The sequence below is a fragment of the Mustela putorius genome, unplaced genomic scaffold (assembly GCF_011764305.1).
Source record: "Mustela putorius furo isolate JIRA1106 unplaced genomic scaffold, ASM1176430v1.1 tig00537243_pilon_pilon_pilon, whole genome shotgun sequence".
NCBI lineage: Eukaryota > Metazoa > Chordata > Mammalia > Carnivora > Mustelidae > Mustela > Mustela putorius.
This window is the reverse complement of record NW_025422382.1, coordinates 247,633-262,585: the sequence shown is the minus strand read 5'-3', so window position 1 is coordinate 262,585 and position 14,953 is coordinate 247,633. Positions and strand designations below refer to the sequence as shown.

Genomic DNA, 14,953 nt, shown 5'->3' with positions numbered 1-14,953 from the left:
CCTGAAACATAGGTGTAGGTTGAATGAATGAATGGATTGGATTGTCTATTTCAAAGAGCTGCCATGATGAAACAAAATGAGATGAAGTCTGTACAGACTGCTATTAAAAGGCATCTAATAGGTAATATTAGTTAATACTCTTTTGGGGGGCAGGGCAATTATAGCTTAAGAATCAAGAAATATATTACTCTCCGAGTTAATTTATAAACTTTTAGCTGAAATGATATTATTGAAAGCCTAGATTCTCATTGAAAGACCACACTTTTTTTTTTTTTTGAGGCTTATAAATTAATTCAGCAGCTTAAGTAGGGAATATTACAGCAGAGAGGGAGGATCAAGTGGGAAAGCAAAGAAGTATAGCAGACTGTGACCGTATGGAAAGCGCTAGATCTTGTTTCCTCTTCCGTCTGGCACAGCACAAAGGGCTCCAGGTATACTTTTTTGTTAAGATTTTGTCTTTCTCTCTCTCTTTTTTAAACCACTGTCTTTACCACTATGTTTTATTGATGCTCTCTCCGTCCCTCCATACCATCTCTTTCTCTCCAAAGCAGCGGGTTTTTCACTCATCAAGTAATTATTGATGATCTAATATTTACTGTAGCGTTTTTCAAAATACTTTCTTCGTTGTTTTTCCATAGCGCCAGCGCCTTATTCCTTAGAGGCTGCTGTTTGTTTCCGGAGTTTTTGATGCGTGCTGTCTCCAGGCACGGGGATCTGTCGGCGAATGGAAGGGAAGTTGAGAGCTGTCGTGTGTCCTTCTCGGGACCGCAAGAGAGGAAGGGAACTGATCTTGGGAAAGAGCACGTGGGGAGGAGGGGGGTGGGTACGGCCAAGACGACAGCCGGCTTTGCCTGGACCCCATGCTCTCTTTCGACCTGAGGCTCTATCGCTAAAGCAGGATGGCACCAGTGCCCTGGAGCCTGGCTCTCGCTACGTCCCAGCCGCCGCCGCTCACCGAAGTCACTCGCGCAGCCTAAGTTCAGAACTTTTCCTCCCGCAGGGAGAGGAAGGGTGTTATTAAGTTTGAAAGGGAAGTCCCGCCCTCTTCCCGGATTCTGACTGGTCGGGGCCTGCCCCACCCCCTCCAGGGCCGCGGCAGGATTGGCTGTGGAAGGGGAGTCCCGTCGCCGGCCGGGGAGCGGTGGGCAGCCTGGGGCCCCCAGGTGGCAGGTGGGGCCGGGACCGCCGGCGCCGCCTCCTCCGCCTTCCTGAGGGCTCGCAGCCCGCGCACTTGAAGGTTCGCGCGCGGCAGAGGCGCGCTGCGCCGCCGGGAGCCGGACTGCGAAGACTTGGCCATGAAGAGTCTGAAGTCCCGCCTGAGGAGGCAGGACGCGTCCGGCCCCGCGTCGTCTGGCGCCGCCGCCACCGCCAGCGCGGTGAGTCCCGCGGCCCCTGCGCGTCCCGGGTTGCCGGCGCTGCCTTCCCGAGAGTCGGGGGGTCGTGTGCTCGGAAGCGCGCGCAGCTCTCCTCAGCTTGCCTTCGGCCGTCCCGCTCCGTCTCCCGGGGACTCCTTCCTCCGGCCGGGGCCGGGGGTCGGCGCGGAGACCCTGGGGACCCTCCCAGTCGCCGGCCCGGCGCAGCACCCGCCCCTCTCCCCACGGTCTCCGAGCTCCCGGGAGAAACCCCGGCGCTCTGCGGGCCACTGGGCCCCCTCCGCCATCCCGGCTTTCTGCGCTCCTCCCTGCGCCCGGCGACCCCGGCTCTTCGCCTCGCCCGGTGTTGGCCCGGCTGCCCACGCGCGCTCTGCCTGGCCGGGCCGGCGGGGGCCAGACGGGGGAGTCGCACCCCGCAGTCCGGGTGCGCCGGGCAGCGGACCCCGCGCGGGCCCGCGGCTCTCCGCACCCTCTGTGGGCCCGGGACTCGGAGGCTGGTGGCGCCGGGACGGGCGGGGGGGCGGGTGTCGTCGTGTGCGGGCTGCCTTCGCCGTATCACTGGGGAAGTTTGATTTCTGACGGAGGCAGGCGGAATCGGGTGGCGATCCTGGAAGCGGAGGTGAAACTGGGGAGTTTGGTTGTCCTTTGAGGCCGAGTTTCACCTGTGGGACAGATCCGTGCGGGACAGGCATTCGCTGGTTCGTCTGCAGCCTGGCCTCCGTGTGTGCACGCTAAGGAGCACTCAGGGCCTCTCTTTCGTTGGCAGGAGATCAGAAATCTTGAGAAACAGCCTGACTGCAGATGCTGGGGATTTAGATAATTTGGCAAGTCAGAAGAATGGCAATGTCATCAGCATTCTATAGTATTAAACGTTACTTAACAAGTCGTGAAGGGTCAGAAACGCCAATGAGATGTGATGCTCAAATTGCCCAGTTCCCCTTGGGAGTAATTAAAAAGGACCTTTATAATTAACGAAGTTTACCAAATGATTATATGTGCTTTTTATGAGAGTACTAATTAATCTGCTTTTGGTTAGGAGTTAATTCAGAATTGTGGCTTACTCAATTCTGACTTTCTGGGATGATTTTACTTAGACTTAACAGGAAATTGTGGCAAAACTAGGCTCCTTAATTTCCAGTTAAAAAAAAAAAGAGAGTTGTAGGTGGCATGATACTTGATGATTTGATGTTGATTAATAAAGCATGAAATTAATTTATAAGCATATAGGAGAGATTATTTTGTTTCACATTGTTTTTTAGATAATTGACAAATGTCGTTTAGTGTGTGAGAGGTCACTGTGGTTGAGTTAATAAAGATTCAGCTTTTTTGTAGTACAGGTTGTGTTTCATTTTTATAAAAGATAGCTTTTTTATATTTATTTGCTGTATTTTCCCATTTTCTTTGGCTTGCACTACAGATCCACATTCCACCTAGAGATTTTTATACCTTAATTTTATCCCGTTTTCTAGAAATGCAGAGTATTTTTTATTGCTATTATCAGCATGCCTGTTTGCATTGTATACATTTGGAACATTAAGTGCATCTCCCTCAACTTAAATCTTAGCACTTACTTAACTGAGCATTCTTTTTCTTAAAATAGCATAAAAATAAAGAGAAATACATAGTATAAAAAGGTAGAACCTGTCGGCTTAGAAAACATGAACATCTGTTTAAGTTAAATACTAGAATAAATTTTGGGAAAAATATTTAAATGAAAATAATTGAGTTGATGACTAATAAAACCAAACCAAGGTAGAATAAAGTGAATGTACAGGAGAAGTAGGTTCCTTTTGCTTTCAATCCATACCATAATCCCTAATGTCAGATTTGGTCACAAGTATGTACTGTTGGTGTTACCAGTTGCTTGCCTCTTCCTCCAGGGAGAGTTTAGCATATGCAAGCCAATAGGAATGTAAATATTCACCCTTTATTAGAATGGTAGCACACTGTACTTGTTGTTCTATATCCTTTTTTAAAACTGTAAATAATTAGGCCCATTCAGAGCATCTCCCTTCAAATCCTGCTGTAATATACAATGATGAATAAGCCTGTGTATATTTCAAGTGTGTGTGTGTGTGTGTGTCTGTGTCATAAAAGTGGAATTGCTCCGTTAAAGGATGTGGCGCAGTTGCAATACTGAAGAATGCTGTTAAATTTCCTTCATCATGTACCCCATGTGTGAAAAATTACTTTTTCCATGCTTGTAAGACCCCACTGCATGTTCTTTTTTTTCATTAACAGTTTATCCTTTCCATTTTTCTGTTGGGTTGCTGATTTTTTAAAATTCATTTGTATGTACTCTATATGAAGGCAATTACTCATTTTGATATGAATAGTATGTTTTCTTAATTGGTTATTTGTCTTATGACTTTGTTTATGGTGGCTTTTGCTATGCAGAAAGTGGTTATTTTTATGCAATTGAATTTGTCATCCCTCTGTGACCTGTATTTACATAGTATCTTGATCTTTCTACTCTTCAATATTAAAAAACAAAAAATTCTACCTAGTTTCTTTTAGTTTTTTAATTTGTTTCATTTTTTTTTTTAACATTTAAGTTAAATGTTTGATCCGTATAGAATCTATTCTGATATAAGTTAAGGGGCATATATCTTGCTTTTTTTTTCCTCCCCATGATTACTGAATTTGAATCTTAAAGCAGTCATTTTAATTATCATGGAAATAATCACAATATGCTCCGCACAACTTTGATTTGAGGACAAAAATCTTAGATGTGTATTTCATAAATATTTTTTCTTGTTTAAGCTTATGTATCTGAAAGAGATGCGTTAGCAATAGACCGATGTATATATTTTATAGTATGTGAAATACAGAATCTTAACACGCTAAATTATATGTAGGAAAAAATCATTTAAAATAGTCTGAATACTATCATAGTTTAGAGCTCACGCAACAGAAGTTATGCTTATACACATATATATAAGTGTAGTTCATAATTATCAACTGTGGGTAAAATACAGTTGAGGATTTGTCCTATACTAGCTGAATCTGGAGATAGCTGCCTCTTTTAATCATAAAATAAGACTATTTTGTTGTTGACATTTATCTTAATTACTAAATTGGAGCTTCAGATTTCTGAAAGGGGTAATTAAATGACTGTAAATGCCATTTCAAATCTAGTCAATTATATGTGCAATTATATGTACAATTATATGTACAGTGAGAATAGGCTATTCCATTTTCACCTAGTTCAGACTAGGAAAATTGAGTAATTAAAATTAAGGGGGTGTATTTCAAGAACTAGTAGATGTACTGCAAACAAATATTGTAAGCAGACACTTAAACGGTCCCTACACTTAACATTTGTAGTGGAGGAAACCCTTGATTGTTAGTTATCTCTGATATGGGAGACTGTGGTTATTTTTGCTGCCATTTCTCTAGGCTGCTCTGACTTTGGAACATGAATTCTGTAAATGAGCAACCAAATATGTACAAAAGCATCTTGTTAATGTTTCAGGACCCTGAAAAAATATTGCTTTTTCTAAAAACATTTAGAGTTACAAATATAGCAACTGAAAAATATCTTCAAAAAAATTTCTTTGGTTCCCACTAAGAACAGAAGTTTGAGATGTTTGGGGTGCCTGAATGGCTCCGTTGGTCAAATGTCCTACTCTTGATTTTGGCTCAGGTCATGATCTCAGGGTCATGAGATGGAGCCTTGCATTGGGCTCCCCGCTAAGTGAGATGCTCTCTGTTCCAACCCCTCACCCTGCCTTCTCAGGCACTCACATGTTTTCTCTCAAATAAATAAATAAATCGTTAAGAAAAAATAGAAGTTTGAGATGTTTAGAAAGCATAAAGGATTATGTTTTGTCTCAGTTGTGGTTTTGAAAATGAGGGTTTTGTGTTTCCCTCTTAGGGTTTGGAGTATGTTTGATAAGATGTTAATATTATAACAGTGATTTTGGGGTAATATAAATAAGATCACAGATCATTATGTTTAAACTCATGATACTTAATTGAGCACTGTTTACTCAATTTAATTAAAGCTGATGCCAACCTTTGATTAAAATGTTTACCTTAAAATTTTATTCAGACAGTTTCCTAGAGTTACCCCTTCCTTGTATTTCTTGTGTTCTTGAAGGAAGATCGCAGTAAAGAAGACCTGTATTTATACTTTTGATGTCAACCCAGGTCATCATGGTGATTTGAATTGCTGAATTTTATTATAATACCAAAGCAGAATGTTTGAGTTGCTTTGGTACATCTTTTGGTACACGATGGGGCCAATAATTTAAATGATGAGCAATTAATAATTTAAATTCTTTATTTTTATTATTATTTTAGATTTATTTATTTATTTGACAGAGAGAGAGATAGAGATCACAATTAGGCAGAGAGGCAGGTAGAGAGAGAGGGGGAAGCAGGCTCCCTGCCAAGCAGAGAGCCCAATGTGAAGTTTGTTCCCAGGACCCTGAGATCATGAGCTGAGCCAAAGGCAGAGGCTTAACCCACTGAGCCACTCAGGTGCCCCAACAATTTAAATTCTTTAAATAAGAGTGTTACAGTGATTATATATCTGTACATATTCTGAAATTTAAAATGATTACTTCAGGAATTGGACCTAGGTAAGCAGTAACCTTATTTAATTTGGAAAACATTTATGGAAAACATAATTTGGACTTAAGAGTGAATTAATAATTAGATCCTTTGTTAAGAAATAGATAATACCAAGTTGGAAGCAGAAAATGTGCAAATTGAGCCTGGAATCTTTTGTTCCCCTTGAAAGCAAGGAGACTGTCAAAGATTAGGACTTAGGAGTCAACTTGAAGAGGTTCCCACTTGACCCATGATGGGACAGTTCCATCAACAGTAAGGATAATATGACAGTGTATCAAAATCTTGAAATCTGTGATTTCGTAATTATGATTAGAAAAACAGGAGGAAGTTGTCACTTTTGGAGGATGCTAGAGAGCTGATGTATTCTTTTAAGAACCAGAAAATAAAGACAAAGAAAGAGGTATGCTTTTCCTCAGGCTAACCGAGAATTTGATGAGAGAAGTTCCTCTTTTATGCAGGGTGTTTTATTCCAGCTAAGAGAAAAAGGGAGATGGAATTAGTATATCACAATTTTACACCTTCTAATGAATTGATGGATCTAGGGCAGAGACAGTGATTACAATTGGCTACTAATGTCTCAAAAAGAAAGAAAACCAGATGTAATTTATCTCCTGATGGAAATATTCATTACTGCCTATGAATATAGTCTTGTCAAAAGAATCAAACCTGAATATGACAGGCTTCTAGATCTTTCCTCCATTTAATAGAAAATGTAGGGATGGAGGAACAATGGGATGCAATGAGCGTAATTATGATCGTGGGAAATGCTTGGAACAAATGGCCTAGTTTCTTCAAAAATAAATTATAAGAAGAAAAAAATGGGGGAGAAATCTAGAGATTAAAAGAGACTTAGGGGCGCCTGGGTGGCTCAGTGGGTTAAGCCGCTGCCTTTGGCTCAGGTCATGATCTCAGGGGCCTGGGATCGAGTCCCACATCGGGCTATCTGCTCAGCAGGGAGCCTGCTTCCTCTTCTCTCTCTGCCTGCCTCTCTGCCTACTTGTGATCTCTGTCTGTTAAATAAATAAATAAAATCTTTAAAAAAAAAAAAAAAGAGACTTAGGAGGGCGCCTAGGTGGCTCAGTGGGTCAAGCTGCTGCCTTTGGCTCGGGTCATGATCTCAGGGTCCTGGGATCGAGTCCCACATCGGGCTCTCTGCTCAGCAGGGGGCCTGCTTCCCTTCCTCTCTATCTGCCTGCTTCTCTGCCTACTTGTGATCTCTGTCTGTCAAATAAATAAATAAAATCTTAAAAAAAAAAAAAGAGACTTAGGAGACATATTGATTATAATGATAGACTTCATTTAGATCTTGATTAATAATAAAAATAGGGGCACCTGGATGGCTTAGTCTGTTAAGCATCTGCTCAGGTCATGACCTCAGGGTCCTGGGATTGAGCCCCACATAGGGCTCCCTGCTCAGGGGAAGATCAGCTTCTCTCTCTTCCTCTGGGTAATGTGGTCGTATGTTTGCAAAGTGTTTTTATCTTTAAGAGAAACATTTAGAAGTGTACTATCTACAGATGAAATGATGTGAAGTGGAATTTGTTTCCAAATAATCTGTGAGTGAGCGGGTAGGAGAAGAGAGTAGGGGGTACAAGTTGAAATGGGATTGGTCATGAATTAATTGTTGTAGTTGGCTGGTTCATGACACTATCGTATTTACTTTTTGTGATGCTACTGTATATTCTATATATTCTAAAATTTCTGTCATAAGAAAAATCTAGTCATAGCCTTCAACTTTTAAGAGAGCTAAACAAAAAATAATAATACCTTATGTTAAAACACATCGATAGAGGTGTATATAAATTGCTGTGGGAGCACAGATGTGTAGGGTGGGGTCAGGGAAGAGGCTGGAAGGTGAAGGTGAGTCTGGGCCAGATGGGCAGTCTAAAGGGCTTTCCAGGCAAGAGAACAGCCAAGTGCAGCGTGGTGTGGAGCTGTGAAATTAGAGTGCTCTGAGGGAGCACCAGGTTTGGAAAGGAGCTTTGGTGTTTTGGTAGGGGGTGGTGCAGATGAGGTATGGACGAGAATTTGGATGGGGCAGCTGGGGCAGCTGGGTGAAATAGTTAAAAGGAAGGCTTTGCCTTTTTTTTTTTTTTAAGATTTTATTTATTTATTTGACAGACAGAGATTACAAGTAGAGAGAGAGAGAGAGAGGGAGGGGGGAGCAGGCTCACTGCTGAGCAGAGAGCTGGATGCGGGACTCGATTCCAGGACCCTGAGATCATGACCTGAGCCATAGGCAGAAGCTTTAACCCAGTAAGCCTCCCAGGCGCCCCACCTTTTAGTTTTTTTAACCTGAGTTAAAAGTTTGGATTCCTTGACAAGTTTAAATCCTTGTTCAGAGAGATTTCTAATTGGAGCGGGTAAAGTTTCATCTGAAGAAGTTATTCTGTTGATGAGGTAACAAGTTCACCCTTTTCCCCTTCCCCCTAGAATTAGCTAATAGCCAGCAACATTATTATCAGCCCTGTTTAATTTACAGTGAAATGCTTGGTAAAGAAATCTACATCCAAGAATTTTGGACTTAAACATTATAACTCATGTATTTTATCTCTATCATAATGGAGGATTTAAGTATCCTGTTAGGAATCATGCAAACATTTGCCCAGACACCTAAGGAATGTAACAAATGGTTGAAAATTTCCACCTGCCCGAGCTTATTTATGCAAGAGCAATCAAATTGATTTCTGTAGGGAATTTAATTTGCCAAAAAATGTTGATTGAAATGTACTTACTGAAATTGTAAATAGAAAGGTGGACTAATATATGCTTATTGCCTCATTTTCCTAAATCATAAAATAACTAAATGCTTTATATATGTCTAGCTTAAATATATAACACAAAAATATAGGAATAAATTTACCTGTTGTCCCCAAAACGATTTCTTCTTTTGTATTTTTGTTAGCCTCAGAAATCTTGGCTATTAATGACGTTGACTAATTTATTCCTGAATGATATAGTCTCCAAAATGATGTGCAAATGATGAACTGATATAGTTGAGTTACTAAAGCTCTGGCAAAAGATGCGATATGATAAACTGTAATTACACAATCGAATCAGACCTGCTAAGTGCCCTTGAGAGAGAGTAGGTATGTGACTGAACCCGTCAAGGTAAATGGCTGTCTATTGTTTTAAAAATCTTGCCCCACCCTCCAAAGGGCATACATGGTCAGGGTAGAAAACAAAATATAGTTGAAGATAAAGAATAAAACATGTCCCCATGCCATATCATAAACCACTGCTTATGCTATTTTTAAATTTTCCAGATTGCCTCTTTGTTGTTCAATCAGCATTTAATTACCTTGATGCTATAGTAATGATATGTGTATAATTTATTGAATCATATTTGATTCTAATAACCCCCATATTTAAAATTATAAGTCATTTGAAATGATTGGAGCAGATGTAAATGTCCCATTAGGAATACTAAGTAAATGCTAGTGAATTACTTGAAAAGAAGTTAGTTATAAGAAATCCAAGTGCCCATAGCCAATATTTATTGAGCATGTATGCCCCAGCATTGTTACAAGTGCTTTACCTTAGCTTACTTAAACCTCACAGCAGCCCTAAGAAGTCAGTACCATTGCCATCATTTTATAGACATTTTATAGATAAATAGTTTACTTGCCTCAGGTGCCATACCTAATAAGTGGAGATCAGGTAGCTCGACCCTGGAACCCATGTTTTTAACTATTGTGAAATGGTAGAATTTCAAATGTAAAGCTATGACATTTGTTCTTATATTGTTTATTGTCTTATATTCTTGAGCTATATACTAAAGAAAATTGGAGGGAGGAGTGTTTAGGGGGAAGGGAGGCATTTTATGTTAAGTCTCGAAACCAATTTGTGTTCCTTCCAGCACTGTATACAGTTGTTGCATTCACTACACCTTTCCAGTAATATGATTTAGAATATATTCGTCAACTTGATTGGAAAAATAATACAGCTTTAACAAAATACAGCTTTAATTTGTGTTTTTGATTTCTAGGCAGTGTGGACATACATTTCTATGCTTATTGCCACTTTTACTTCTTGTTTTAGGAACTGTTTGTGTTTGACCATTTTTTCCTTTTGATGCCTTGTTCTTGTTGATCTCTGGGCGTTATATCTTAATTTTTGCTACTTGGCTTATTATAGCTTTGAGAGTAGTGTGTGTCTCACTATAGCTGTGTTGCTGACACCTTCCCTTGTATTCCAGTTTTTGTTTTATGTACTTAATTTTGTGATAATTGGTACATTAAGACTGTTGGCTATTTTATATTCACTGTGGAGTGTAAATAATGGTATAAAAGTCCTTAATTTGTCCCATTAAACTTTTGTCTTGAATTCTACTTTGTCATATTATCTGTGATATTCTTACCCGTTTTGCTTTTTTGATTTTGTGTGTGTGTGTATTTGCCCAACACAGTATCCTACAGTTCTTGGTTTTATTTATTTTTATTTTTTAAAAGATTTTATTTATTTATTTGACAGAGAGAGATGACAAGCAGGCAGAGAGGCAGGCAGAGAGAGAGGGGAGGAAGCAGGCTCCCTGCTGAGCAGAGAGCCCGATTTGGGGCTCGATCCCAGGACCCTGGGATCATGACCCGAGCAGAAGACAGCGGCTTAACCCACTGAGCCACCCAGGCGTCCCCAGTTCTTGGTTTTAAATATTTAGGAGGATGTATGGGTGAAACCAGTGCTGAGAATCCAGTAGAACTGAAAAGTGGGCTTACTGTCTGGAGATGTGCATGTACAAGTGTGTACCATGGGGTATATACTTTTTTTTTGCGGGGGGATGATATGTTTTTAATATTAACCTTATTGATAATGTTGTCAGGATTTGACATTACCTCTGTGATAAGGTTTTCCCGTTCAGGTGCACAAATAATTATTTTTTTCAATCTCAGTGACTTTTGGTTCATTTTTTTTTTTTTTAACCAGATTGTGAAATAATTAGAGGGAAGAGGGGAAGGATATGTACATCATGCTTTCTAAACTAAAAAAGTGAGTGTATAATTTTTCTTCTAGCTTGTTTTTGTTATTCCATGATTTTCTCATCTGCAGGGTACTTACCTTGTACAGAGGTTGGGGGTCCTTGAAAAGAGTCTCCCGTGGAGAAGCCTAATTGGTATAGTTGGGTTCTAGTGAGGGTATCACACACTGATCTTTTTAGCCCTGTAAGGGAGGAAAAGCCCACAAACACTTGCTGATTTACATGTGAGAGATATTTTTAATGAGAGCTCTTTTTATGATTCATCTCTTTTTTTAAATGTTGGATTCTTTTTAAAAATTAACATTTTATTTTTAAAAAAAAACTTTATGAAACAGAAACAACATTTGTGGTAGTGGCTAAGTAGATAAAGGTGGAACACGGAGTGTTTCCTCAGCCTTAGAAAAGCCAAATTGTGGGCCAAAGAATGTCCATTCATAGCTCCTGCAGCCCTGCCTGGGGCAGAATGGAGGGGGGGGCAGGGTGTCAGGTCACTTGGGTCTGAGTCTTGCTGCCCCTTTGTGACCTTAGGCAAGTTACTGAAATTTGTTTCCTCATTTGGAAAATGGGATTAATAATTATAGTTAAGAACTCAGTAAATGTTATTTCTCTTTATTACTAACTGAAAAATCTCACTAAGGGTCTTTCCACTTTTATCCTTCATAACCAGATGAACCACAGTCTTTCCTGATCTTTTCCTTTCCCATTTCCAAAGTCTCTACAAGAGACTTTTAGATTGAGATCTTCAAAAGACTATCTACTCTAGCCTCTTGCGCAAGAGGTGTCTCTACTTTTCATTTGTTAAAAAAAAAAAAAGTTTCTTGAAGGCCTAGGCTGAGCAGGAGGGAATGAGAAGCAGTGGAAGACAAGAGGCTCAAAGTATGGTGGGGGAGTTCTATAAACAGGTAATACAAAGTCATAACTGATGTGACAGGGGACTGTTCCAGTCTCCGGCTGAGGAGTTGGTGAAGGTGATTTTGTTTTTGTTTTTAAATAGGATGAGTTGCTGTTGCTGTTTTTTTAAAAAAGTTGAGGGGAGATTCACAGAATGTAAAATTATTTATTTTATTTATTTTAAATTTATTTTTAAAAAATATTTAATTTATTTATTTGACAGAGAGAGGGCATAAGCAGTGGGGAGGGGTGGAGGGAGAGGGAGAAGCAGAGCAAGGACCCCCATGCAGGGATTCGATCCCAGGTCCCTGGGATTATGACCTGAAGCCAAAGGCAGGTGCTTAATTGACTGAGCCACCTTTAGTGCCCCTAAAATTAATCATTTTAAAGTGAACAGTTCAGTGGCATATAGCATGTTCACAGTGTTATGTAACTGCCATCTCTGTCCAGATTTAGAACATTCTCATCACCCCAGAAGGAAACCCTGTACCCATTAAGAAGTTGCCTGTGTGATCCGGGAAAGGATGAAACTGCTCTCCCAGGCAACAGCAAGAGCAAAGGCATGAAGTGAAGAGCCCTGAGTTGGGGGAGAGGGTAGTTGGTTTGCAGCTTAGCATTGGTGAACCCTAGAATAATAGGCAAGGGGATGGAGTAGGAGATAGGAGGGGAGATTGGGGCTAAATCTTAGAATGGCTTAAAATATGCCATATTTTCAGAGTGTTGAACTTTGTCCTGTGTGTTCAGAAGTTGGGAATCACAGGATCAAAGGTCTTCTGGGTTGATTACTTGGTAGCTCTGTTCAGGATCTTGAAGGGGTCAAGCTTGGCCCAGATGGCTGGTGTATGAGGCTGCTACCATAGTTAGGCAGGAATTCGTGAGGGCCAGAATCATTCTGCAAGGGACAGAGAGGAGGGCACCATGAGAGAAACTGGAATATGAGCCCCAGAGAAGTTGTGACTTGTGAAAGTCACACATGGTCAACAGATTAGAGCCCCTGCCTGCTGGCCCTGAGCCAGCCCCACTGAGCGCCCGGGGTGTGCTGCAGTGTTGCGGAGGTGCAGTCCCTGGCTAGAGGTAATTGTGTTCTAGAACACCACCTGTGTCTTCTTGTATGCTAGCACGTTAGCCTTGTTTTCATGTGACTTGCTGTATAACCAGGTTGGATGTGTAGCTCAATGTTCTGATGGTGTTGCTTGCAAAAATATTTCTGAAAGTTTAACTTACATTGCTAATAATCATAAACATAGATGTTGAGTATATATCGAATTTGTTTTCTCCAACTTTTATGAAAAATTGAAATAGAAAATTAGAAAGAATAGCACAGTGAACTAGGATCTGCCTGCTCAATTTCAGTATTCTGCCACGAAGTAAATACTTTCCTGTTTGTGGAATGATTCTTTTTCTTTTCTTTTTCTTTTTTTTTTAAAGATTTTTTAATTTATTGGACAGAGAGAGACACAGAGAGGGAACACAAGCAGGGAGAGGGAGAAGCAGACTCCCTGCCCAGCAGGGAGCCTGATGCAGGGCTCCATCCCAGGATCCTGGGATCATGACCTGAGCAGAATGCAGACGCTTAATGACTGAGCCACCCATGTGCCCCAGATTTTTTTTTAAAATTCCCTTTATAGGGAATGATAATTTGTTGAAATTCTTAATTAAATAATTATTAAGTCATTAGAATTGAAGAATGCACATTTTTAAAAAAATCATATATTCTTTAAGTATTTACTGTATCCCAGACCCTGCATTGCCTATGGAATGTAAACACAAAATTCATAATCATATTCAAGCTTATTTGGAGTTTTTCTTCAGTTCCTTTTCTCTAAGCTTAACTATCACCTGGAATGATATTTTTTAAGAACATAATACCATTTTTGGGTGGACAGTAGCTTATTGAAATACTTAAATTCTTGTATGAACATGTAAATTACTAATGTGTCCAATATTTTATTTGACTACTAAATAAATATTCTAGTTTAGAATATTAGTTATATGGCCATTTTTTTTTTTTGTATTTCTTGTAGCTTTGGGTTTTTTTATTGGTCTATTTCATAAGAATTTTTATAAAAATCAGTGCTTTTCTTTGACAAATTATTCTATGATTTTACTTTTCCTTATGTAAATAAAAAATGTCATGCAATTTTAGAAACATTTTCCATTTTAGTGTCCACACCATTTAAGTAGAGATATTCCTAGGCAAAAGATCGGGAATAACAAGATGTCAGAAAATCTTGGTTTGAGTCCAGGCACTGTTATTGAAAAACTCTGTGACCTTGGGCAAATTAGGTTTTTTTTTTTTAAGATTTTATTTGTCAGAGAGAGAGAGAGAGCACGCAGCAGGAGAGAGCACAAGCAGGGGGAGTGGCAGGCAAAGGGAGAAGCAGGCTCCCCCTGGGATCATGACCTGAGCCACCCATGCATTCCCTTGGGCAAATTACTTTTAAGTTTCAATTCTTTCTCTTGTTAGATGGGGATAATTTTACTTGCCTTTCTACCCTACCAGAGATTTTAAGTACTAAAAAAGAATGAAAACCTTTTGGAAGCTGTAGAACAATATAAATGGAAATGTAAGCAGTGGTTATTATTTGTCAGTTAAAATATTACATTAGTGTTTGTTAGGTGTCCCTAAAGTTGTAGCCAATTCTGAAAATGCAGAAGATGTTGCTCACATCTTGATGAGATGAAGAGTCAACTGTATTCTTTATTTGTAGAATGCAAAGATCTTCTGAATTCTAATTTGAATCGCTTTTCCTATTTATTGCATAAGTGGAGAATAAGAAGAGTACAACTTTTGTTTTGTACAAAGGAGTTTTGAGTTGGTTATCTGAATAACACACTTGACAGGGAAAAATCTTTGTAAGTTTACAAAATGCCTATTTTTCCGCACTGAACTTTCATTGTAGAGCAGCACAATGAATGAGAACCTTGCAAGCTGTAGAAAACATGACACTTGTGCATTTGATAAGAGGTTAAGCTATGTCTAGTATTTTATATTCATGGCTGTTAGGAGCTTCTTATTCTGTGGTGTCATTCACAGCTATCAATGTGTTCTTTCTACTGGTTAGTATCAATAGGGAGAATCCTGGCTTATTTTGCTGGAAACCAGTCTTTGGAATTCTGTTGAGAGACACTCTAC

At 39.9% G+C, this 14,953-nt stretch overlaps 1 protein-coding gene across 1 annotated transcript in view; it reads left to right on the top strand.

Moving 5' to 3' along the window:
• Positions 1-1,105: 1,105 nt before the first annotated feature.
• The window catches only part of UACA (uveal autoantigen with coiled-coil domains and ankyrin repeats), an 87,244-nt gene continuing 73,396 nt past the window's right edge, over positions 1,106-14,953 (top strand). Inside the window, exon 1 of the mRNA XM_004758323.3 lies at positions 1,106-1,376. Coding sequence (XP_004758380.1) covers positions 1,296-1,376 — 81 coding nt within the window. The 5' untranslated portion in view covers positions 1,106-1,295. The remainder of the gene's footprint in view (positions 1,377-14,953) is intronic.